Source organism: Myxocyprinus asiaticus, chromosome 8 (genome assembly GCF_019703515.2).
Source record: "Myxocyprinus asiaticus isolate MX2 ecotype Aquarium Trade chromosome 8, UBuf_Myxa_2, whole genome shotgun sequence".
Lineage (NCBI taxonomy): Eukaryota > Metazoa > Chordata > Actinopteri > Cypriniformes > Catostomidae > Myxocyprinus > Myxocyprinus asiaticus.
This window is the reverse complement of record NC_059351.1, coordinates 47,838,758-47,864,316: the sequence shown is the minus strand read 5'-3', so window position 1 is coordinate 47,864,316 and position 25,559 is coordinate 47,838,758. Positions and strand designations below refer to the sequence as shown.

Below are 25,559 nucleotides of genomic sequence, written 5' to 3'. Positions count from 1 at the left end.
GATTGCGTCACTCAAGGCCAGCTACAAGGCCTGGATTGGAACATATCCTAAAGACCACACCCACAAGAACAAATAAATCAATCTGATTGGCTGATGAATCTGACCATCTGACTTTAGATGCCTGTTCACTGCAGTGTTGAGGGATTCTGTGGAAATTCTGAAGGCCTGACGGGGTGGAGCTCAAACTCACATGCTGTTTCGGCTAAGGAGCATGGTTTCGGGCATGCGATTTGTGAGACAGTTGTCACACTTTGCTTGTAAGCATCGAGGAATAAATTCTGATTGGATAAATTTTTTTTTGTTTTTTGCTATTCGTTTGTAGATTAATTAATAGTGGAAAGTGATTAAAAATACATAGGCAAAAAGGTGAATGAGGATGAAAAAATATGTATATATTAGGCATGTTATGCCAGCAGAGATGGCTTTGCTGGCCCTGAGAAATCGCCACTGTATATATATATACATACACCGATCAGCCACAACATTAAAACCACCTACCTAATATTGTGTAGGTCCCCCTCATGCCGCCAAAACAGCTCCATCCCGCATCTCAGAATAGCATTTACTGTTCGGTTGTGTATATATATACCTTTTAAATCTGCATGAACTGATGATTTAGTGGACCATTTCCTTGTCCCCTTCAGAAATATATAAAGGTTATTAAAAGTTACTGAGAAGTACCATACATAGTCATCTTTGTTAAAATATGTAGCACGAAAAATAAATGATTGTAATTGAAGGCAGTTAAGAAGAGTTATTATTCAATTACATTATACTGAACATTCTTTCTTTTTTAATCTCTCTCTCTTCCCATCCCCACATGATTTAGGACTCGGCTCGCCTGCTGTGTTTTATTCAGCGCTTGTCTTTGAGATGTGACTCTTACTGTACCTGTACTTCTCTTGGTCATATTCATTGAATGTCCCAAGACTCTGACTTCTTTTTTCCCCCCACTTATTTCTTCATCTTGTCCTGCACACATTGTTCTCTCTATCTTGTTTTTTCTCCAGTGATTTTTGGATAAAGTTGGAAAGTTTCCACAAAGCTTGTGGATCTGTCTAGAGTTTGTTCTGTAAATCTCATAAACTTTACCAGAATTACAAACAAACTGCTCTAGAGCTTCCAAAAGATTGTATGCTTCTTACTTGTCTTATAACAACACGGCAGCATTTGTTGCATACTGTTGATTACAGCAAAAAATTATTTTGACTTGTGTTGTTTTTTAAGTAAAAAAATCAGGGTACCTGACCCCTATGCTTATAAATATGAATAACTCTTCCACCGCCACTTACATTTCATAAATCCGTGTGTGGACATGGTACGAACATGTTGGGACTACAGGGTTTTTTGACAATAAAGTTGAAATATATAACTTAATATAGTTTAATATAACTTTATGCAGAAAAGTTTAGTAAGCGATTTTATCGGACTTAAATCGTGTTAACACAATTTGCATGAATGTTTAAATCCTGTGGCTATACTTTTGAAACAGTGCACTGTAAAAAAAAAAATCCATAATTTTAATGGTAAAAGAATGTAAAAATTATACTGTCAAAAAGTGTTAATTAGTTAATGGATAGTTACCTCAACATATACAGTAAAAAATGATAACTTATTTAAGACAATACATGTAATTTTACAGTAAAATATTGTAAATTGTAATTTTTTTTTTAGATGTAAAAAGTATAATTTTACAGTAAAATGTTTATTATGCTTAACAAGAGTGCATGTACTTTTTATTATAAACTATTGTTACAATTGCTGTAAAAAAAAAAAAAAAAAAAAGGAGAACAATAATCGGGCTTTCCCAGTTTTCCCTGCATAACCCATTACATTTTATGGGAATAGATATGCTGTTTCTTATTTTTAATAGCCTATCAGTTATTTAAATTGGGGGTGTTCTGTGTTATATTTTCTATAGTTTAGTTAATATTTATTGCATTATTTTTGTGTCACAAGTGTTACCCTGATAGTGTTTTGTGTTTGAGTGAGTGACACTGTGCAATTTATCTACATGGATATTAATTATTGCTCCTGAAAGGGCCAATCTTGATGAACCTTAAGTCATCATGTGGCCTTTTGTAGTTAATACTGTGATTAACAGTACATTTTAAAGTGAAAAGCAGACTTTAAAAGTTCCAGAAGGTTAGTAAGTATATCAAGTTTATTTCATTTATTAATACAAACGGTAGTGAACCGTAAAATAAACAGGCATCAAAATTACATCCCTTAAAGCCTGAAACATGGTCACCGTGTTTTTTACGTTAAATTTCTGGCAACCACAGCTGCCGGTATTTTACTGTAAATGTAACCGATTTTTTTTTTACAGTGTATTTTGTACTTTTTTCGCTTTAAAAAAAGTGCAATGAGCAAAAATAGTTTTTTGGTAATAACAGTGTCACAAATGCTGTGGATTGAGCTCAACTTGCATAGAACCTAGAACATTACTTTAATACACCGTACTGTAATATGCACAATAGAGCTAAACTTGGTAATAAACTTTCCAATTTAAATCTTGCACAGTTGAAGCACTCTGAAATCCACTGAGCATTAACCAGTCACAGGGATATATGAAAGCACACTCGACTGATGTTGCTTAGAATGTACTGCTCTGTAAACCAATCCCTCTGCCAGTTGTGGGTGGAAATCTGCTCTGACATTTAGTGCTGGTAATCATGCTTAGTTGCACCATGGGTTTCAGGATCTAACCATGTGAAAACATTGCACATTCTTTTTAGTTGCTAAAGCCAGAAGATCGGTCTAATGACTACTGCAGAGAAAAGTAACGTCAAAATCGGACTTATAGTACAAAACAAGGAAATGGCCCTTGACCATACCTGTGTAGCTTCAGTCGAGGAAACATTAATATTCCATACACCTCCACATTTGGTCTGGAAGGAGAACTGCTCCAGTGCCCCGCCGCCAGCACCCTGACCAGGTATAGATTCCGTGTCATCGTGATCCTCAGCAACATCATGAAGAACGCCACCACAGTAAATTCCTTTATTGTCCTATTGATTATGTTATTCATAGTGTGAGGATGTGAAAATAACTTTATTTTGTTTTGTCAGAAGTTCAGAGCATGTTTATGATCACTTCCTTTTTCCCTCCTTTAGTTTGCAGCTCATCTAGTGAAGGTGAATTTCCCTTGTGTTTGTGTCTTGGGTGGTGGAATGAAGTCTACAGGCCTGCTCACCGTACCATCACCACAGATATAACAGAATGTTTTGTTTTGTTAAAGGGAAACTGTCTTGTAAAACACCAAATTCATATGGTGACAAAACAGTCTCAGCTAATAAATGTTTCCTTTAAGGAAACCTTGGACATGATTTAAAGACATTATACATTTGTCAACATTGAAAAGTTTAGACTTGAAAGTGAAAAAAACCCAAAAAAAAACCACAAAAAAAAACACATACAATAGTTATTTGTTTGTGCTGCTGGAAATGTACTGCTGGGACCAAATTCTGTAAGTAAATAAAACAAAATTGTTGTTTTTTTAAACATTAGTTGTAATCATACATTGCGCATAATTTGTATTGTTGTCAAGATTATAGTTAATGTAATAGTTCACCCAAAAATGAAAGTTTTGTGGTCATTTTCTGGACTTCATGCCATTTCAAGTATATATGACTGACTTTCGTCTGTGGAACACAAAAGGTGAATTTTTAAAGAATATCAGTCACTATTTCCTTATAATAATAATTTAACAAAAGTCACTTAATTGACAATTATTGCGTCATTCCCACTCTAATTTTCTGAGGTTTTATTGTTTGAACTGAAACTAATGTTTCTGTTTTTAAAAGAAATCAGATCATTCTGGATTAGAGGTTGAATGATAGTGGATTTTACTGATATGATAACTAAGGTGGTGGAAAATGCAGATAACCGATTTATCAGCCGATAGTTTTTAAAATCGATTTATAGAATGTAACAAAAGTTTTCTTAGTCTTTCCTATTACAACGGGCACAGATATGGAGGCCACAAGAGTCAAAAAATAATAAATTCCCAGTTGCAGTTTGTGCAACCATAATCCCATAACCAGATAAAACATGATTTAAAAAAATTATGGAGACTTGGCTCAATGCTCTGTATTTAAGTATTTACCAAATTAAGTTTTTTACAGCCTATACATTCATCAGAATAAGAATTATATATATATATACACACACACACTCTCACTCTCACTCTCTCTTTCTCTCTCTCTCTCTCTCTCTATCTCTCTCTACCGGTCAAAGGTTTTGAAACACTTGACTGAAATTTTTCTCATGATCTTAAAAATCTTTTGATCTGAAGGTGTATGCTTAAATGTTTGAAATTAGTTTTGTAGACAAAAATATAATTGTGCCAACATATTAATTTATTTAATTATATAACTAAAATTTTATAAAAAAATAAATAAAAAAAAAGGTTTTAGAAATTGATGACTTGGACCAAATAATAAAGAAAAGCAGCCAATAAGTGCCCAACATAGATGGGAACTCCTTCAATACTGTTTAAAAAGCATCTCAGGGTGATTCCTCAAGAAGTTGGTTGAGAAAATGTCAAGAGTACATGTCTGCAAATTCTAGGCAAAGGGTGACTACTTTGAAGATGCTAAAATATAACACAGTTTTGATTTATTTTGGATTTTGTTTAGTCACAACATAATTCCCATAGTTCCATTTATGTTATTCCATAGTTTTGATGACTTTACTATTAAAGTACTTACTATTACTAATATGTGTGTGTGTGTGTGTGTGTGTGTGTGTATATATATATATATATATATATATATATATATATATATATATATATATATATATATATATATATATATATATATATATATATATATATATACAGTATAGTTTATATATAAGGGATGTCAGTCGATAAATTGTTTTTGTCCAATTAATTACATGACATGCTGATTAATTAATCGCATACATCATTATTTGCTGAGAAAGGCCCCTTAATAAAAATAATTCATGTAATGTATTATAATTCAAATATTTATAAATATGTAAGGCCTATAGTACTGTATGTATAAATACTGTATAATACGGATTGAAATTCAGTTTGAAATAAATTGCATTATTGTGGAAGATGAATTAAGCATTGATAAGACAATACAAAAAGTGGCTTAAGAACTTATTCTCGTATCATTGAACAAGCCTACAGTTGACCGCAATCTCTTTTGCATTGAGTTCGTTAATGTGTCCAGTTCTCACAGTATTTTTAATTGTCGCTCTATGTACATGTGCATTCCTCAGACACTGGTATTCAGCATCATAAATGCTGCATTTTAAGATTTGCATCTTAAAATTCCTGTATTCTGTTGTGCTTCATCAGTGAGCGGTTCTCATTCTGTGGCCGCGATGCTTGTTAGGTTTGTTGAGGCGCGTTGCCACCAGTTGCTGCGGCTTGTAAAAACAGATGTACATCAAGCTTGAAGTGCTCATATAGTAGGAAATTCCACTCTTTTATTGTGGAATTTACGTACGTGTCAGGAGGCATGTTTAATTGCATAACATTTTTAATATAAATTTCACTAGTTGAGTTTTTTTTATTTTTCACAAGATATGAAGTTGGACACCCGATGCATTTTCATATAGTCATATTTTTCTTTGCATGCCCTCACTTTAATTAAGAACACTTGATTCATCTATTCAAAATATGCATTGAAGTGATGCATATTTTGCATACCATCAGGTTAAAAACATTTGGATGAATATTGTCAGTGATGAAAGTCTGTAAAATCCTCTGGAGGAGGAACATGGAGGATTAAAAAAATATATAGTCAACTATCGCCGTTGATATTTGCTGATAACCGATAGTTCCAAAAAGCAACTATCGGCACAGATTAATCGGTAAAACCGATATATCTGTCTACCTCTGTTCCGGATCTAACGTTTTTTTTTAAACATCAGGCCTGGGATTTTCATGCACTACAGTGTCTAAAACGTCCAGAGAATTTTGATAGAAACAGCAAACAGTATTCTGTGGGTGAGAATGCTTAATTAATGGCCAGGCCCATCCAAACTGACAGAAAGGTCACGAAAATTCAAATAACCACTTCTTGCAACATTAGTGTGCAGAGGGTTATCTCTTATCTGTGAATGCAAAGTTTGTTGAATATTGACGTGAAAGTACTCCTAGCATCGGAAAAGTGTTCTGCACATTCCATTCCTGTCAGTTAAGAGCACAAAAAGGAACTATAGTAGATACTTGTTCATCAAAAACCGATGAGAATATGTGCTGCAAAAGTTCAGGCTTTGCTGGAGGCAAAAGGAGGAGTTAGTAAACTAGGTTGATGCACCTAATAAAGTTGGCACTTAAAATATAAGCTTAATTTTCATAGAACGTAAATTCATGCCTCTAGAGGTGACTGCTACCATTTTAACACTGCCATTTAAGTACTGAGCAAAATGAGCTAATTATAGTTTCCCCCTGGGGATCAATAAAATTAATATTTAACATTTTAGATAATGGCTGGATCTTGAACCACTGCACTGCCAACCTCTTAAAAGTGTAAAAGCTAAAAGTGGACACATAATTCAGTCTTACTGGCCATAATGTTGTGCCTTCAAAGGACTGCTAACTTAAAATCTTTCAAAGAGATTTGTTTAAACAACCTAATGGAGTAAGTTTGCATGTCAAAAATGTAAGAAAATCATGACTGTAAAGGCAAAACAAGTCCAGATTTCATTACAGGTGATGTCCCAGCAACTATTATTATAAAGTCTACATTCAGTACTTACTCTGACTTGCTCTGAAGTAGTCAAAACACAAACCTCCTCAATGAATAGCCAGTATGGTTAATTCCAATATAATTACCGTGCATACACAGGAAATATGCAAGACATGCATTTTATGTTCACACCTTTTAATGTCTTTGTGTCGTTGCATCATCACATTAAACCAAGATCTTTTATATTCAACATACATTCTTAAAGGGTAACCATGGTTGTGATGAAAATACAGAATGGCTGATACAGCCATTAAGAAGTACAATTTAAAACAGTTAACTGGGTTTTAATTAACAATATACGTCCATAAAACAGTAAAAATCGAGTTGTGTAATGTAAACATTGTCCTGCATTACTTATACAATGAAGAATTCACATATATATGCACCTACAAAGCATATTTGAAATATATTTATATATATATATATATATATATATATATATATATATATATATATATATACACACACATGTATGAATACATTTACTATAATACACCAAAAATAGTTCGTCACTCAGGTAGCTGCTAAGAAAGCAAATGGGCCAAATGGTGCAGTTGAGGGCACTTTGAAAAGGGATTGTAATAGGGCATCATTTGTATTAATATAACTGGCAGCTTACATTTACAATGGCATGGCACCGTCAGTTTGACACGTCGTCAAATAATTAAAGTGGGAGACAAATCTGACATTTACAAAATTAAAATTTACAAATGTAAATCTGACTTGTGTAGACATCCAATTAAAACCCATATGTCCTATTTAACCTGGACATAGGGAATGATTTTGATTGGCAACTTGGACAAGAACTTGTAGCTTTTGACAGGGACCAGAGGAAGTGAACCCATAACCGTACCGGGACAGATAGATAGCCCCGTCCCATTCTGTAGGGTGTCCCTCTTTGTGGATTCTGTGAATTTGAGTAAAGCTGGGGTTAAAAGTCTCTGTCCATTGTGTTGTTGGTGTTAAAGTCTCCTCAGATTGTGCTCTTCCTGACAGGAACCTTTCCTGAGACTCATGTCATCTAGAGTTATTTCACCCTTACGACCTCTCCGCCGTTCACCTTTCACAATCACCTGTTGAGACATGAATCACAAAATAACATGAACCAAATTAATTTATCACTTACTATCAGCTAGCCTTGTGTAAAAACAGTCCTTCCCCAAAAAACTGGGTTGATTTCAGGTGCTTTTAAACTAGAGGTTTTGGTGCGCACCCAAATTAATTTGATGTCAGAGTTTGGTTTGTTTGGTTGGTGTGGAAATGGTTTTCCAAACTCACTTGTGAACCACCAAGGGTTACCACCAGGAGTACGGTGTAACCCCTTGTCTGAAAGGGGATAAATATATTTCGTAGTTTTGTGTGAAAATTGTAATTCCTATCATTTGCTAAACATTACTCTACTCCAGAATAGTCTAAAGGTCTATGCCCAGTTTGGTGGATGTATCTTAAATCTTAAAGCTCTAGGAGGACCTGCAGCCAGAAATTTTGGTTTTCATATACAGATTTTGGAAAAACCCTAATCAGGTCAAAATGTTTAGTCATACATACATTTTCTCAGTTTACTAGGACATTTAAGTACTTACACTCTCTAGTCCGTTGCCCCAAATCGTAATCTGTGTTGACCTCCAACCATTTCCTCCTGTTCTACTCCAGACAGCTGGGCTGTGTTGCCGAGCCTTCTGTACGAACACCTGTAGCATGCCCACATGATGCCCTGCCATCTTGTGTCGGAATGACAGGCAGAGGTTACCCTCATTCCAGGGCGCAGTCAGGGGGAGGATCAGCTGAGCACCACGCCCACCCCGCTTCTCTCCGCCCTCTGAGATTGTTAGGTACCGCCCACCTGCCATAGAGAGGAATAAGTGGACATGAGTGCATCTAAAATCAAATCACAAAAACATGGTCCATTAATTTCTTTCAAAAATAACATTAAAAAAGTGGCCCCTACCAGAAGGATCTGCAGCTGTCTCCCAGTGAAGGTCTCCCTCTCTGTGCTGGATCCAGCCACACAGACCATGATCGAAATAGCAGCTTAGATAGCCACTATCTGTGGAACATCACACAACAGTTTCAAAATGTCACTGTATTACGATAAAATGTGATAAAAGCTTTTTTTAAATAACGTATGTTGGCCATTTCTTCACCCAAATATCAAAAGAAATATTCAATTATATTTTTCTAATATATGTATATTTGGGCTGTCAGTCGATTAAAATGTTTAATCGAACTATTTACATGCCGGTTAATTAACGGTTAACGCTCTAGGCTGGTATTTCCAGTGTTGCAGGTTTAATTCAAGAAGCCCCATTAAATGTGGTCCCCTATTACCATTGTGCCTTTGAGCAGGACACTGGACAAATTGCTCCTGGGAAACTGACCTTGCAGGCAGGGTAAATGAAAATGCTAAATTAAAAGTAACTAAAAACTGTGCTATTCCTGAATTTTTCAATGGTATCAGTCAGATTTGTTCATTTACTTATAGGCCAATGAAAGCTTTTCGCCTTAAACTACCGATTCAATTCAAAATCAGAAGTCAAGATAAATTCTTTGACTTGCAGAATGTCTGTACATTGCGAATACACAGTCTGATTTGTGTCAGATGGTCAATATCGACTGCATGCTTCACCTGCACTGACTGCACCATTCATTGAACACTCTCTGAAAATCTAGCTACAATTTGTGTAGAGATAAAAGCATGTTTCTCTTACCTGGCTCATCCTTTAACTCCTCTTCTGTGTTGCCCAGTTCAATGTCTAAATCAATACCAAGCACATTGTTCTGCCCATGATTTCGTGGTACTAAAGGGAAGAAGAAAACAAACACTTTAGACATCTGCTTCTACTGTTAAAACAGATCTGTACAAAAGAACACAAACATAAACCTTACTGACACAAACTGTCAAACATTACAAATCTACACATTTTAGACAGAATTTAAAGAACTTAAAAATTCAGAACTTAAAAATGTATCAATTTCCTTAACCTTCTTATTGTCTTAAGGTCATTTTGACTGTTAAAAGCATGGTACTGGTAAAGAATACACTATAAATACAACATACCTTTTGCTATTAGAACCAGGATTTCTAAATATATAAGTCTGTTTTTATAAAAAATAACTGTTTTTTAGACTGTTTTTCCATCTGTGGTCAGATGGGTAAAACATTTAATTATGGGTTATTATGAAATGCCAAAAGTGATTTTAAACGGGATTGTAAGTAGAAAATGGGACAACCTTTGCCAATGTTGTGTCTGAAAATGTATGATTAAAAATTGTGTTTTACAAAAAAATTACTGTTAATTTTATAACAAAAATATATAAAATAATATATTTTTGTCTGTAGTTTGGGACCATAAAAACACATTTTAATTAAAAGAGGTCTGTATCCCAGTGTTATTATCATTATTATTAACAAAAAATGCACACACACACACACACCCACACACACACACACACAAAAAAAACGAATTTATATTAACTGCAAAAATAATAATAATAAATATATAATAAAATATTAATATATTAATATAATATATTAATAATAAATAATAGTGGCAACAAACTAATTTTATTTTAGTTTGTGATAACTTTTATATTTTAAAATTTGAAATGTTTACAACCTGCCTACATTAAACATGAAAATGTCACAAGATATATATATATATATATATATATATATATATATATATATATATATATATATATATATATATATACACACACACACAGTATATTTTGATTTAGATTGTAAATATCTAAACATTCAGTTTAGTTTTTTAGTATATTCAATATATAAAGTATGACTTTTTTATTTATTTTATTTTAATGAATTATCTGGTGATATTTAAATTAATATTTAAACATATATATATATATATATAAACACACACACACACACACATACAGTATATTTACATTTAGATTGTAAATATCCAAATATCTAAACTTTTTTTTTTTTTTTACTAAACTGAAAGTAGACAAAACTGAAAAAAAACAAAACTGTATTTTAGCAGTCATGGAGTGAAAACTAACAAATACTAAACTAAATTGAAATTGTGCCTATGTACATCACATTGAGATTATTGATTTCAATTATCACTCAAGCCTTTGCTTGTGACAGCACTATGTACGCCCCTCCACTAGAAACAATGTCTGCGCACCTAATAAGAACAAAGCTTGTAAACAAATATCAACCTGAGGTCATAGCTGAACACTGCAGGTGCTCACACTGGGGCTACTCTATTTTGACATGATCCTTACTGCCTCTAATTGATTAAAGAGACATAATTACACTTCATTCCTAGGTGTCTCTTTCCCTTCTATCCCCGCTGGTATTTTTGAAGCCATCATTATTTATTATGGCTATTGAGGGCTTTCAGCGACAGTGCAGGGTAACTGATTTATGTCCTGAGGCTACACCGACTGGTAATGTAATCTCCTCTAGGTGTATCTTCTGTTTTCATTAGGGGCTGTCATCTGGAGATAATGCCATAGGATGCAATTTACTTTCCTAAAAATCTGGCCAGCGGATTCCCCTTCTGGCAAACCCAAGAGGTTTCCCTAAAAAGAGCTTATGAGCATGAAGGGAATAAAAAAATTTTGGGGACAGGAAATGGTTTTCTTGTATAGATCCAAAGTCCTTTGTGGTCAGTCCCTGGGCCATGCTTTTGGTGACTTTGTGGTACACTACCACCACTGGGGGCTTGGCAAAAGGGTGCATCAAGGGTGTAAAGCTGCTGCAAAGGGGATGCTCAAGAGTAGAGGTCGACTGATATAGACACAATTACACTTAAATTATAATTGGAATACAACAATCAAAACATGCAGTAATATGCATTATGAATATTTAATTAATAATAATAATTGTGCTTATACAAAAACATTTTTACAATCTAAATTGTAAACAAATTAATTTTTAGGTCTTTATTTAGGTCTGTCTAAAACTGTTAAGCTGAAAATGCGGTTTTGCTGGCTTTATTGCTTAATTTATGCTTATGCTTTAAGCTTAATTTGCTTAAAATGTTAATATTGCTATATACTGTATAGATATTGATGATCTGTCTATCAGTGTTGCAATGACAGTAGTTCAGCTATTTTTATAACAAAAAGAGTGCCTACTAGTTTATTAGAGTAAATTAAGTATGCATTTATTTATGTTCAATTTAATGTTGTCACCCTATTTGTTTAACCCTTATGAAAATGAACCATATTTTTACTATAGTAACAATGTAATAAACATCAATGCACTAACCATGGTTAATTTTCATAAGGGAATGCCACTTATATATATAATTAATAATATAAACCAATTGCTATATATCTAAAAATATTTTCTTCTTTAAATAGCTTCCAATGTAGCTATCTACTTTTTGTTTGTAGCTTGTAGTGTACCAAACTTCTTTATCTTGATGGTAGTTGAACTACTTTATGTTATGAGTAGCTTGTGGCTTGAGAAGCTACAATTTTAAAGTGGCTTTCCAAGCACTGCTGTCTATCTTTATACACATGAGCACCATTTTGAATCATAAAATGACAAAAGAGACACACTGGATCTCATGGACATCACATAATATGATATAAGAGAGCGTGCCGTGCTGCTTAATGTAACCTGAAATCGAACCCATCCTGTCAAATTACTGACAAGTGCAATTCCCAATCAGACATTTTTAATCAATTCAAATGTGTTCACCATTTTCTGTAGCACTATCCTGGAGATATGGGTTCTGATCCCATGTAAACCAGAAAGCAATTCGGAGGTTGGAGTTTCGAACTAAAATTATATTTTTACTCCACTGACAGTTAGATTTAGGGTTAGGTCAGAGGGTAGATTTAATAAAATATGCATTCCTGTTAACTGTATTTCATCATTTACAAAAAAAAAACAAAAAAAAAACCACTCGTTTTTGGCGCCACTCTGTGGACATTTCACATGGAAACTGGAGCTCACTTATGCCCATTCAGCCAACAACACTTGCAGGTTTGGCCACTGGGGGCAGTGATTCAAATTTCGGTAAGCATAGACCGATTTCAGCAGCAGAACTTTAAACTTACTGTCATCAATTTCACAATGTGATCAATCTGCTTCAAGGACACATGCTAGCGAAGGCTTCAAGACCGCAAGTTCATATCAAGCGTGCCATTTAGGACAAGGCTTTAAAAAATCATTTTTTTAAATTAGATAAATCTTAAAGTCAGATTTTTACTTACTGTGAACATCACCTCTTTGTTTCTGGTTGTTGTCTTTTATGCTATTGTCAATCGGGGTGACAAATGGGATGACAGGTCTGCGTGTCGGGATGAAAGGAAGGGCTGTCGCCACAGGGGATTTAATGGTGGTTGTGGTGGGCTGCTGGCGAGATGGGACGTTTGGTTTGGGTGTCACCACCACCGGGGGTCTACGAGTCGGAATGAGAGGTCTACGGTTGGTGGTCGTTGGGACTTTTGCTGGAGGGGTGACTTTTTTTGTTGGAGGAGCTTTGGTGCTGGTGGTTGTAGGTGAGATCCGTTTAGCGGTCACTGGTGGTCTTGTTGTGGTGGTCCTCTTTTGGTCAGAGCCTGGAATTTTGTTGCCCCCTTTGTTGTTATTGTTGTTCGGCGTGTTTTTTCCTGGACGCGGAGGGTCTATTATCACTTTTGGGATGGCTAAAAGAGAGAAAAATTGCATTCATAAAGTACACACCTTCCCATTTAAACAGTATTTTTGATTTATGAAGCTAACTTGCTCTGCCTCAAGAAATGACTTTCCTTTTCTGCTGAAACACATATAGCAATTTATGCATTGTGTTAGCAAACTTGCATTCAGGTCTGGCTCGATTCTGGTATGGAACACCTACTTTTTCAATTCCCAATGGATAACTCTTCTGTTTTTTCACGTTGAATATTCTGTTTGACTCAGAAATATGTCACATTACAGAAGTAAAACAGATTGCGAATGTCATCCAAAAGGATAATTTTGTTGCTTAAAGGTTGCTCTTTCATATCTCAGGAGACTTGGAGTTCTCAGATATCTTTTATCAATTTGGTCTCATGTTTGTTTTCTAAAATTACATTGGAGAAATAAAAGTAGAAACAAATTAGTCAATTGGAGAAATAAAAGTAGAAACAAATTAGACATCTGTTGGCATCCAGTGAAGCTTAAAAGCTATAAATTAAATGTGGATGGCATAGATAATTTGTTCTTGGAAGAATTTGATGATACATTTTTCAGTTCATATTGAAATCTTTGATTTTTGATTGCAAACTTTGGTATTTTTGCAAGACTATGTCACAGTTTGAGACACTGTTGAGATCTCTTTTGAAATGTTAGAGGTGACATGTGAGAGACTTAAGCAAAAGTCTCTAATTGACCTCCATTTATTTTTTTTTATTTTTTTTTTTTTTTTGTCTATGAGACACAATTAAGATCTCAAAGAAATCTCAATTGTGATTTCTCTTTCCTACAGGGTTTCATATTGACCAACCATTCTTTGTTTAGCCAAAAATTGAAAGGATGATTCAGTTCAAGTTTACAATGGACGCGAAGGAGTCATCCGTCAAATTCGACATCAGTACTAAGAGAACAGACTGACCCTCGTGCTTGTGTCATCCTTAAGTAGGGATCACTAAAGCTTTGGGTGTGGAAATGGTTTCTCAGGTTTCACAGGAGCTTTGATATGGGATTTCTTTTCAGAACACACACCTGACTCACAGTTACCAGGACACATGCTGAAGCAGGAGTGGTTGACTTTGGTTTTAGCAATTTAACAATGATAAAAGCAGGTGTCAGGCTTACAAACAGCATTTTTGTCCACTTTACAAGTAATAGCAAGAGTAAGCAAACTGCCATTGACAAATAAAGTGGTTAGCAGTGGTGTAAAAATGAAAACAAGCAGACAACTGTGTGTGGAAAGCATGCAGTTGTGATGTCATTCGATGCTCACGGTGAGCCCTCCTTTGTTCACAAAGATTAAAAACATGGTAGTTATGGAGCTGAAGTCGGTGCTGACTAAAGACAGAGTTGACAAAAGAATTCCAGATAGGAAATTGATACACAAGACGGTGAAGAGGTTTTCTTTCATCCATTCTGAAGAGTAGCTGCATCAAAAAGAAATTCATTAGGTTGCAGGCATGGCCTGGTAAAAGCATTAATTACCAGGAAATCAATGTTTCTGGGATTTTTATTTTTATTCTTTTCATTTTCTTTTTTATTTCTGACCCTACCAGACATGGATTTAAATAGTCACCACTTGCTTTTAAATTTTTACAGTTTCTGGCAATACAGCATATATATATATATGGGGGGGTTGTACTTGCTCGTTTTGATTATTGAAGGGGTTACCTCCTCCCCCCATCCCCCCTGGAATCTACGCCCCTGTGTGTGTGTCTTCCCCATCACATTGTGATTTTGCCCTGTCCCACCTTTTTGACTGAAGCCAACAATTTAAACAATATAACAAATTATATGGGATGAATTTCATTTCAATTCATTGTTATAAAATTATATTTTGATTACCAAAAAAAATAAATAATAGTATTTAGCTGTAATCCACATCTTGTTCACAAGCGTGTAACCACATGATTTTCCCCGTAACAAAAATGTTTTACATTTCTTAAAATGTTGACACCCAGGAAGTAACATCTCTTGGAGCCCTTCTACAGCATGGCATGAAGACAAGTAATATTCTCATTCCATTTTTATCCATTTTCACACAAAATTTGAGGGTTGCAAAAAATGCAAGCCTCATTTAAAATGCATAGAAAATAAAACGGCTCATGTAGTATTTAGTTTGACCTCCTGAGATTGTGATCAACATTTTGTGAAGGTTAAGCACCTCCTTTTACTGAGTTTCAGGCACTTTTTTGTTCTTCATTCTTGGAAAGTGCCATATGCTTTTAAAATATTCTCTATTTCTGGCAGTACAGAGTACAAATAAAACATATAAAACTTTTAATTTTGAAACAATGATGTGGATAATATTCTATCAAAAACAGAATGAATATAATAATGTACATTATAATGTACATTTGTGTTGTTGCATTGTACTTACATTTAAAGTACCTGCATTTAATTACATTTGTAGTTACACTGTTAAGCTTACCCCTAACCCTAAACCTAACCCTAACAAAACCCTTACTGTAAACCCTAACCCTGACCCCTAACCCTACCCCTACTCCTAAATCCACTTGTAACTCAACCTCAGCAAATGTGAATCTTATAAGAATTTTGCAGAACTATTGTATTGTACATATTTTAATGTTAGTACATAGTAGTTAAAGACACCTAATATAAAGTGTTACCCAAAACAGTATATTTTTTATTTACTTTTTTCTAACATTTATTGATTAATGTTAGAAAAAGCATCTTCTTTGCACTAAGTGCAAATAGTGTTAGATGCTATTTGCATTTCTAATTAAATACTAACATATAGTATAAGGGCATCACTGCAGTGTGTTTATTGTGTTTATTTAGAGTCCTCTGCACGAAAAATACACATCCACACCGTCTTTACACACTACGCCATTGCAGTAACCCTGGGGGGTGCAGTTTGTCTTTAATTTCTGTTTCCACGAGACTATTTGAGTGCAAATAGCCGTGCTGTGTGGCAGGTGCTATTTACTCCTAGTGCAAATAGTCACTCTGTTATTTATATGTAAAAGAAATGCATAGTAACAGTTGATGGACTGCCATCTTCAAGCCATTCCAAACATTTCTAAAGGAATTTAAGCCACAACTGACACACCCAGTCTTGATGAACATTCACCCTTCCTGTCTTTCAACTGCTGTACGGTTGGTTGGTGAAATGCTGTAGGACATTGTCATGTTGAAAGGTGATGACACTCAACTTCCTGGCTGAGGGCTGCGGCTTTTCATCAAGAATTTGAATCATCCATCTTCTATTCTTTACTGGTAAGTGCCCCAATCGCAGCCGAAAGAAAATAATCTTACAAGAGCATGCTCTCACCACTGTGCTTGCTGAAGTAATGGTGTACTTCAGTTTAGGATATAGTGGGTTATCACCACACACAATGTTGCACTTTCAAACCAAAATGTTTGATTGTTGCCTAATATGACCTTTGTATCTGTTTGTTACAGAAAACTATAGGTCTAAATGTTGCTGTTTAGTTGCCAACTTCCAATACGAGCCAGACTTTGTGAAAGGACATTCACATAATGACCAGTGTTTAACATATAGACCTCCTTTAAAATCCATCAACCTGCTGGCAAGTTTCTAACCAGCCTCCTTGGTAATCTTGTTCCGAGGGACGGAGTATGCCTTCCAGCTCTTAATGATAACCTTGACTGTGCTCCTGTGCTTGAAAGTCTTTTTACTAATGACTCCTGGCTTATAATTCAATTTCAATTTTCAATTCAATTTTCACTTTATTGTTGGAATCTCTTCCAAAAATATAAGCCTTAGCTTATGGCAAAGCGGAATCTTAAAGTGCTTTTGAAAGCACACTTCCACCTTGTTTTGATTTCAAATGCACTTTTAAGCTGTGAAATCTTCAAGAACAGCTACTTTTATTCTGAATTTATCAAAATCACCACATCTGAGAACAGATGGGGGCCGATTATATTGTTGCTTAATTTGTAAATCTCAATATGTGCTTACACAGCTGTTTACTGTATAACCAGTGTTGGGAGGGTTACTTTTGAAATGTATTCCACTACAGATTACAGAATACATGCTGTAAAATGTAATTTGTAACATATTCCATTAGATTACACAAGGTCAGTAACATATTCTAAATGCTTTGGATTACTTCTTCAGCACTGGTAGATTTTTTCACTTGTTTTGACTATAAAAACTCTGCCAGAACAGTAAGACAAAATACACATGTTAAAAATACATTCTCTGAAAAACCTTTTTCACACATAGGTATAAAGTGAGCAAGGCTTGATGGCATCTGTAGTCTGTTTTGGACTCCCTTTGTTTGATTTTGCCGCCGCTGTTGTGGCTATCAGGCTTCTAGTGTTCCTACAGGCTGCTGCCAGGCTTTATGACTGTTTGTAGGCCTGCCTTTGTCTCCTATCTGTGTACATGAAGCCCAACATCATGCTTTTATTAATCGAACATTATTCATGTGTTAACCAGTCACGATGTATCTATGTTGTCCGGTGAAGTTACTGTGACATGTTTAATATATATGACTTCTAAAATTGACTTCTTGTAATTGTTATATTGCATTTTTAAGCATATTATATTTACATTTAATAAAGTATATTTTATCCCCATAATTATTGAATCCTCATTTTATGTTTTTAGTTATCTGTGTTATTGTGTGCACTACATAGACATGCTATTGTAATAACTGAGGCTGGACAATATAGTATAAAAATAATAATGTCTTCTATTGAACTCGTATCAGCCATATCACGAGTTGAACCTCTTATATTGAACATTGTAGTAGAATTCAAACATTAATAGTAAATAAAACACTTGAACATTCATATTAAGATCTACTGGTGGTGACTGAGGAGAGTCCCCTGTTCTCTATTTAAAAGTGCTTTGAGTGTATTGTCAGAAAAGCTATTTAAGTGTAAAATTCATTCAAATAGGTACAGTAAATAAGAGTGTTGATTGTCTTCATCGAAGCAAGTAATATTTCAGTTTCAAATGTTTAATCATATAACATAATATCAGCTCCAGTCATGATCGCAAAGAGTCGATGTCCAGGTGGCTCAAATTGGGAGATTCATCCGCCAGAAGAGCAGTGCCAGAACACGACTAACATAATGTATTCTTCCGCAAATTGCTTGCAATTTTAATTTTCAACCACAGATGTCAATAGAGACCACAAAGTTACGTAGTGCAGCTTTAAAAAATTTCTCATGTTTTATGTTCATGAATATAAAAAGAGTGTACAGCTTGAAGATTTGATTTGCATGTGTGAGTGGACCTGAAATGTGATTGGTCAACTTGCGCTGTCATCTCTTCTTAATCATGTCCATCAGAATAAGAGTTCAACATGATACAGTTCTGCAGATAGATTAGTCTCATTTTTAATTAAGAACATTAGCATTTATTCCAAACGTTGCCAATTGCATTTTTATTGCAACAGTTCTATCACTCATTAAGTAACCAGAACATTTATTTATCCAACAGCCCTCCAACTGAATGAAGTAACAACTTGCTATGATAATAGCATTTCTCTGGTTTAAAAATCAAACCGATTTCTAATTTTCAATTTTTATTTTTTATTTTTTTATTACTATTGTAAAACCAAATGAAAGACGAGCAGTTTGCTCATTTATGCCTATTTAATTTAAAATGGGTAAAAATAAATAAATAAATAAAAATTAAAGTGGAAATTGACCCACCACATTATTTATAGTCACTATTCTTGGGCTTCGTGCCCAAAAAAATATTTTTGAGCTCAATCAAAAGCATTTGTGGTATACTTGTTCAATAATAAAAAATAAAAAAAATTATTGTTCCTCTTCTTAAAAAAAAAGAAAGAAATAAAAAAGAAGCAAAAATCGAGATTACAGTAAAGCACTTACAATGGAAGTGAATGGGGCCAGTATTTTGGAGGCAGGAATGTGAAGCTTATAATTTTATAAAAGCACACATTAATTCTTCTGTTAAAATTTGTGCGTTATTTGAGCTGTAAAGTTGTTTTAATGATTGCTTTGTACTTTGTACTCAAATCAGTGAGTATTTTAACGTTTATGGATTGACGCCATTTACTTCCATTGTAAGTGCCTCTCAGTAACCCAGGTTTTTTCCTTTTTAATTTAAGAAAAGGATGGACAAGTCGAATTATATTTTTGTGGTAATTAACATTTCATTTATCCATTGACTTTAACTTGTATTGAATCCATTGAGCTTAACTTGTATTGGACCCAGGATATTTCTTTAAGAGAGCAACATGAATTTTAAAAGTGCTGTATTTCCATACCCACTGTATCATTGGATATTGTTTACAGAGCATGGTAGCGAGACCATACTTTTTAGATTGCCTACTTACGTTTGCAGTCGTAGTCCACAAGTCTATAGTCATCCTTACACTTGCACTTGTATGAACCAGGTGTGTTATAGCAAGTGGCATAGGGACCACATTGGTGTTGACCTGAAGAACACTCATTCACATCTGGGGGAAGACCAATAGTTAATTCACTGGGTATCATGAACTAACAATGAACAATATATTTTTACAGAATGTATTAATCTTGGTTAATTTAAGTTTATAAAAATACAATTGTTCATTGTTAGTTCATACAGGTTCATAATGCATCAACCGCTGTTAACATATACAACTTTTAATTTTACAAATGTATTTTGAAAATCAACATTAACCAAGATTAATAATGCTGGAAAAGTATTGCTAAGTTCATGTTAACTTGTGTGGTTACAAATAAAATAAAAAACAAACAAAACCTAACAAATGAAAAATTGTAAAGTGTTACCAGAAAAATAAAATGTAACATACATACACCGTATATATATATATATATATACACACTGCATTCTGTATATACTGTATATTCGCCTGCCTTTACGTTCTTACCTATACACTGATATTTCCCATTGATGTGTTGCAGATCAAAGCCATCATGGCACTTGCAGATGTAACTCCCAAATGTGTTGATGCATTTACGGAAACGTGGACAAACAGCGTGGCCTGTGACACACTCATCTACATCTGCAAAACAAGCAAATCTATCCATCATTTTGCTACCTCGGTACTATGATTCATATTGGATCATGTTAAAAGGTCTCAGTGAATGACTCATTTAGCATCGCCCTGGGTCAGATCATCTCTGCAGGTAAACTGTTATGAAGCTATTTAAAAAAACAGCCAATCATACAGGAGCTTGCCATTTTGAAAAATCTCTTGCCATCTCTGCATGCAATATGCATCAGGTCTGTGAATGGTCTATTGGCATGCCATCTGAGAATCAGACCAGTGTAGCGAATCTGATCAAACTCAACACATTTGTGTGCATGTTCAAGCTGCCCTCTTTCCCTCGAAGCAGTAAGTCTTCTCCTAAAATACCTAAAGAGCAAAACTCCTGTCCCTGACTAATGGCACCCTTTTGAAAAATTCACACTGTTGCCTGTTCTCCCTTCCTCATACCATAGCCTCCAGACAAACATAGACACAGAAACGTGGAAAACAAATTAAAAAGACACGCAAGGCATACGTGTTTAAAAGTGCCACAGGTTAATTGACTCAATTTGTTGCATTCCATTTGTGATTTAGTGATCTGCATGGTTAACTTCTGAAAGGATGCTGTTTTAATGCTTATTAAAAATTCAGTCTTTGTGGGTTTGGAATGGCATTAAAGCAGACATTATCGAATGCTTCAGTTAAATCCTGTGGCACTTCAACTAATATTAACGTATCAAAAAATAGAAGTCACTGCTCTGTTGCGATACTTAAGGTTTTAAGCAGGAACAGAGCATTAATTGCAAGCGAAAGTGTTTCGTGACATGTTCGTAAAAGCAAAGATTTGTCATCTTTTCAACCACAAAATAACAAAATAACCACACACACACAAAAAAAATAAAAAAAATAAAACATTTTATGACCATGTCACCCATGCAAAGGATGACAAGACAGAAAGCAAAGAGATCCGATTCTCTCTTTTCTTTTCTTTTAAATTTTTCTTCCTGAAGTCTACTTATAATGTTAGTAAAGTATTTTTACACCAAAATCAGTCATTCGTTGCCATTTTCCACCCTCTTGCTGACCCTCGGATTTAAACGGGCCGTTTTTTGCAGCTTTACCTTTAATCCTTAAATGTACTGGTGTTTTGCTAAACATTTTTACATACCTCTGGTCTTTAGTGACTCGGCACGAATATCTATCAGAAATGCCCAGATAGTGTAAAATGATTAAAAACAAAGCATTAAATATAGAAATAAAAGAATAACATATGTTCTGCTATATTTTGATGTTTTATTTTTCATATATCAAAGAGAGGATGCAACAAATGATTTAAGGGATTCATTACTTTCATGCAAAAAATTTGAGACACAACTAGCTGTCAAACACATATTGAGCTACATGTGTAGTTTCTCAGTTACTTATTGAGTCTGAATAGACATACAACTTACAGAATTTCAATGACAACCCAAACGGTAATAACTGTATTATACTGTACATGCGTTGTACTTGCTATAATTTAATTCCACATTGCTTCTTTGTCAAATAGCATTGTCAAATGTAAATCAAGTCATTCACTGAAACAACAGCGCCACTTTGAGTAACAAATAGCTTGAATAGCTTGTATATTTATGTGTACACACATATGGGATATTGTTGCATAGAAACAAGACATGATATAGTAGTCATTTGAACAAATATAGTACTAATTTGTCTTGTGCATAAATAAATATATATCCTGTGATTTAAACTTACTTACTATAAGTTTACTATCACAGAATCCTGTATATATTTCTTTGTGCACAAGACAAATTAGTACTATATTTGTTCAAATGACTACTATATCATATCTGTTTTCTATGCAACAGTGATATATATATACACTACCGGTCAAAAGTTTTGAAACACTTACTCATTATAATTTTAGAATAATAGTGAAGTCATCAAAACTATGGAATAACATAAATGGAACTATGGGAATTATGTTGTGACAACAAAATCCAAAATAAATCAGAACTGTGTTATATTTTAGCATCTTCAAAGTAGTCACCCTTTGCCTAGAATTTGCAGAAATGTACTCGACATTTTCTCAAACAACTTCTTGAGGTATCACACTGGGATGCATTTTAAACAGTACTGAAGGAGTTGCCAGCTATGTTGGGCACTTAGTGGCTGCTTTTCTTTATTATTTGGTCCAAGTCATCAATTTCAAAAAACTTTTTTTTAAATTAAATTTTAGTTTTATAATGAAATAAATTAATATGATGGCACAATTATATTTTTGTCTACAAAACTAATTTCAAACATTTAAGCATACACCTTCAGATCAAAATATTTTTAAGATCATGAGAAACATTTCAGTCAAGTGTTTCAAAACTTTTGACCGGTAGTGTATATACACACAGTTGAAGTCAGAAGTTTACATACACTTAGGTTGAAGTCATTAAAACTCATTTTTTAACCACTCCACATATTTAATATTAGCAAACTATAGTTATTTAGGACATCTACTTTGTGCATGACACAAGTAATTTTTCTAACAATTGTTTACAGACAGATTGTTTAACTTTTAATTGACTATATCCCAATTCCAGTGAGTCAGAAGTTTACATACACTAAGTTAACTGTGCCTTTATGCAGCTTGGAAAATTCCAGAAAATGATGTCAAGCCTTTAGGCAATTAGCCAATTAGCTTCTGATAGGAGGTGCACAGAATTAGAGGTGTACCTGTGGATGTATTTTAAGGCCTGCCTTCAAACTCAATGCCTCTCTGATTGACATCATGGGAAAATCAAAATAAATCAGCCAAGACCTCAAAAAAAAAAAAAAAATTGTGGACCTCCACAAGTCTGGTTCATCCTTGGGAGCAATTTCCAAATGCCTGAAGGTACCACGTTCATCTGTACAAACAATAGTACGCAAGTATAAACACTATGGGACCACGCAGCCATCATACCGCTCAGGAAGCATTCTGTCTCCTAGAGATGAACGTAGTTTGGTGCGAAAAGTGCAAATCAATACCAGAACAACAACAAAGGACCTTGTGAAGATGCTGGAGGAAACAGATAGACAAGTATCTATATCCACAGTTAAACGAGTCCTATATCAACATAACCCGAAAGGCTGCTCAGCAAGGAAGAAGCCACAGTTTGCACAAGTGCACATGGGGACAAAGATCTTACTTTTTGGAGAAATGTCTTCTGGTCTAATGAAACAAAAATTGAACTGTTTGGCCAAAATGACCATTGTTATTTTTGGAGAAAGAAGGGTGAGACTTGCAAGCCGAAGAACACCATCCTGACCGTGAAGCATGGGGGTGGCTACATCATGATGGCGCTGCGGATGGCCGCCTCGGTGTGGAGCGCTTCTATTGTTTTGTTGTTTTTGTTTGTTTGTCCTGTGTTTAGTAATCTTTTTCCAGTCAGTTTTACCAGAGACGAACTGCTGAACATTTGACAGCATATACCAGTCAATCTTTTCCCGGATTTTGAATATTCGGACGTTTTGTTTGACATTTTAGTCGGAGGCACGGCTATGTTGTTTAAATGCGCTATGAGACGCAGGTGAGGGACAACGCTGCCGAGTATTCATCTAGCAAATCTCCACTCTCTCCCTAACAAAACGGACCAACTACATCTCCTCAACCACACAAACAAGGACTTTTCAACCTCTGCTGCCTTGTGCTTCACAGAAACCTGGCTGAGTGAAGCCATTACAGACAGCGCGTTACATCTGCTGGGCTTTCAGCTGTTCAGAGCGGATCTTTTCGCGGAGTTAACGGGGAAAACGAGAGGCGGTGGAACATGCTTTTACATCAATGAAAGTTGGTGTACAGATGTTACAACGTTAAAGAAGATGTGCTGTCCTAATTTGGAAACGCTCTTTATTAACTGTAAGCCTTTCTACTCGCCATGGGAGTTTTCCTCCTTTATTCTGGTGAGTGTGTATATCGCGCCAAACACGTGTTTGAATGCCGTGCTGCAACAGCTGGCTGATCAAATCACAGACACAGAACAACAATACCTGGACTCAGTTATTATTTTTCTTGTGGATTTTAACAAAGCAAACCTTACACGTGAACTGCCCAAATACAAACAGCACATTACATGCCCAACCAGAGACAGAAATATACTGGATCACTGCTACACAACAATAAAGGATGCATATCACTCTGTTCCTAGAGCAGCTTTGGGACTATCTGATCACTGTCTGGTTCATCTTCTTCCATCCTACAGACAGAAATTAAAATCTGCTAAGCCTGTAGTAAGGACTGTAAAGTGATGGACCAACGAAGCTGAGATGGAACTACAAGCCTGCTTTGACTGCACTGATTGGAGTGTTTTTGAGGCTGCAGCCACAGACCTGGACGAGCTCACAGATACTGTTACATCATATATCAATTTCTGTGAGGATATGTGCATTCCTACTAGGACTTATTTAACATTTAACATTTAACAACGACAAACCATGGTTTACAGCGGAACTCAGGCAGCTTCGTCAGGCCAAAGAAGATGCTTACAGAGTTAGGGATAAAGTCTTGTACAATCAGGCCAGGAACACACTGAATAAGGGAATCAGAGTGGCTAAAAAAAGATACTCTGAGAAGCTGAAAAACAAGTTTTCAGCTAACGACCCTGCATCAGTGTGGAGTGGCATGAAACAACTTACGAATTACAGGACTCCTACCCCCAACCCTGTGGTGGGCCAACAAATGGCTGATGACCTGAATGTGTTCTACTGTAGATTTGAAATGCCCAATCTCACACCCCACACCCACTCTGACCTTCACTTCACACAAACACCAACACCTTCTGCAACCCCCCTCCTCCCCCCTCCTGCTACTCAACCTGCACTTAAGACCTGTGAAGATGATATGAGCTGCGTCTTTCGAAAAAAAATGGATAAGGAAAGCACAGGGCCCAGATGGCGTTTCACCTGCATGTCTTAGATCCTGTGTTAACCAGCTGGCACCCATCTTCACACAGATCTTCAATAGATCACTGGAGCAATGTGAAGTCCCATGCTGCTTCAAACGTTCCACTATCATACCATCCCAAAGAAACCAAAAATCACAGGACTTAATGACTATAGACCTGTCGCCCTGATGTCTGTGGTCATGAAGTCATTTGAGAGACTGGTGCTGGCCCACCTGAAGGACATCACTGGACCCTTTCTAGGTCCCCTTCAATTTGCTTATCGAGCAAACAGGTCTGTGGATGATGCAGTCAACATGGG

The 25,559-nt window shown here is 35.3% G+C and overlaps 1 protein-coding gene and 1 pseudogene across 6 annotated transcripts in view; one reads left to right on the top strand and one right to left on the bottom strand.

The window, feature by feature from the left end:
- The window catches only part of LOC127444792 (TBC domain-containing protein kinase-like protein), a 70,704-nt pseudogene extending 66,124 nt beyond the window's left edge, over positions 1-4,580 (top strand).
- Positions 4,581-6,859: 2,279 nt separating this feature from the next.
- Positions 6,860-25,559, bottom strand: part of LOC127444684 (nephronectin-like) — a 72,506-nt gene continuing 53,806 nt past the window's right edge. For all 6 annotated transcript variants that reach the window (XM_051704205.1, XM_051704208.1, XM_051704210.1 and 3 more), the window contains 7 exons: positions 20,223-20,357; positions 19,683-19,805; positions 12,939-13,373; positions 9,443-9,532; positions 8,683-8,781; positions 8,318-8,577; positions 6,860-7,807 (listed from right to left, as the gene is read on the bottom strand). In XM_051704205.1, the coding sequence (XP_051560165.1) occupies positions 7,697-7,807; positions 8,318-8,577; positions 8,683-8,781; positions 9,443-9,532; positions 12,939-13,373; positions 19,683-19,805; positions 20,223-20,357 (1,253 nt within the window). In that variant the 3' untranslated portion in view covers positions 6,860-7,696. The remainder of the gene's footprint in view (positions 7,808-8,317; positions 8,578-8,682; positions 8,782-9,442; positions 9,533-12,938; positions 13,374-19,682; positions 19,806-20,222; positions 20,358-25,559) is intronic.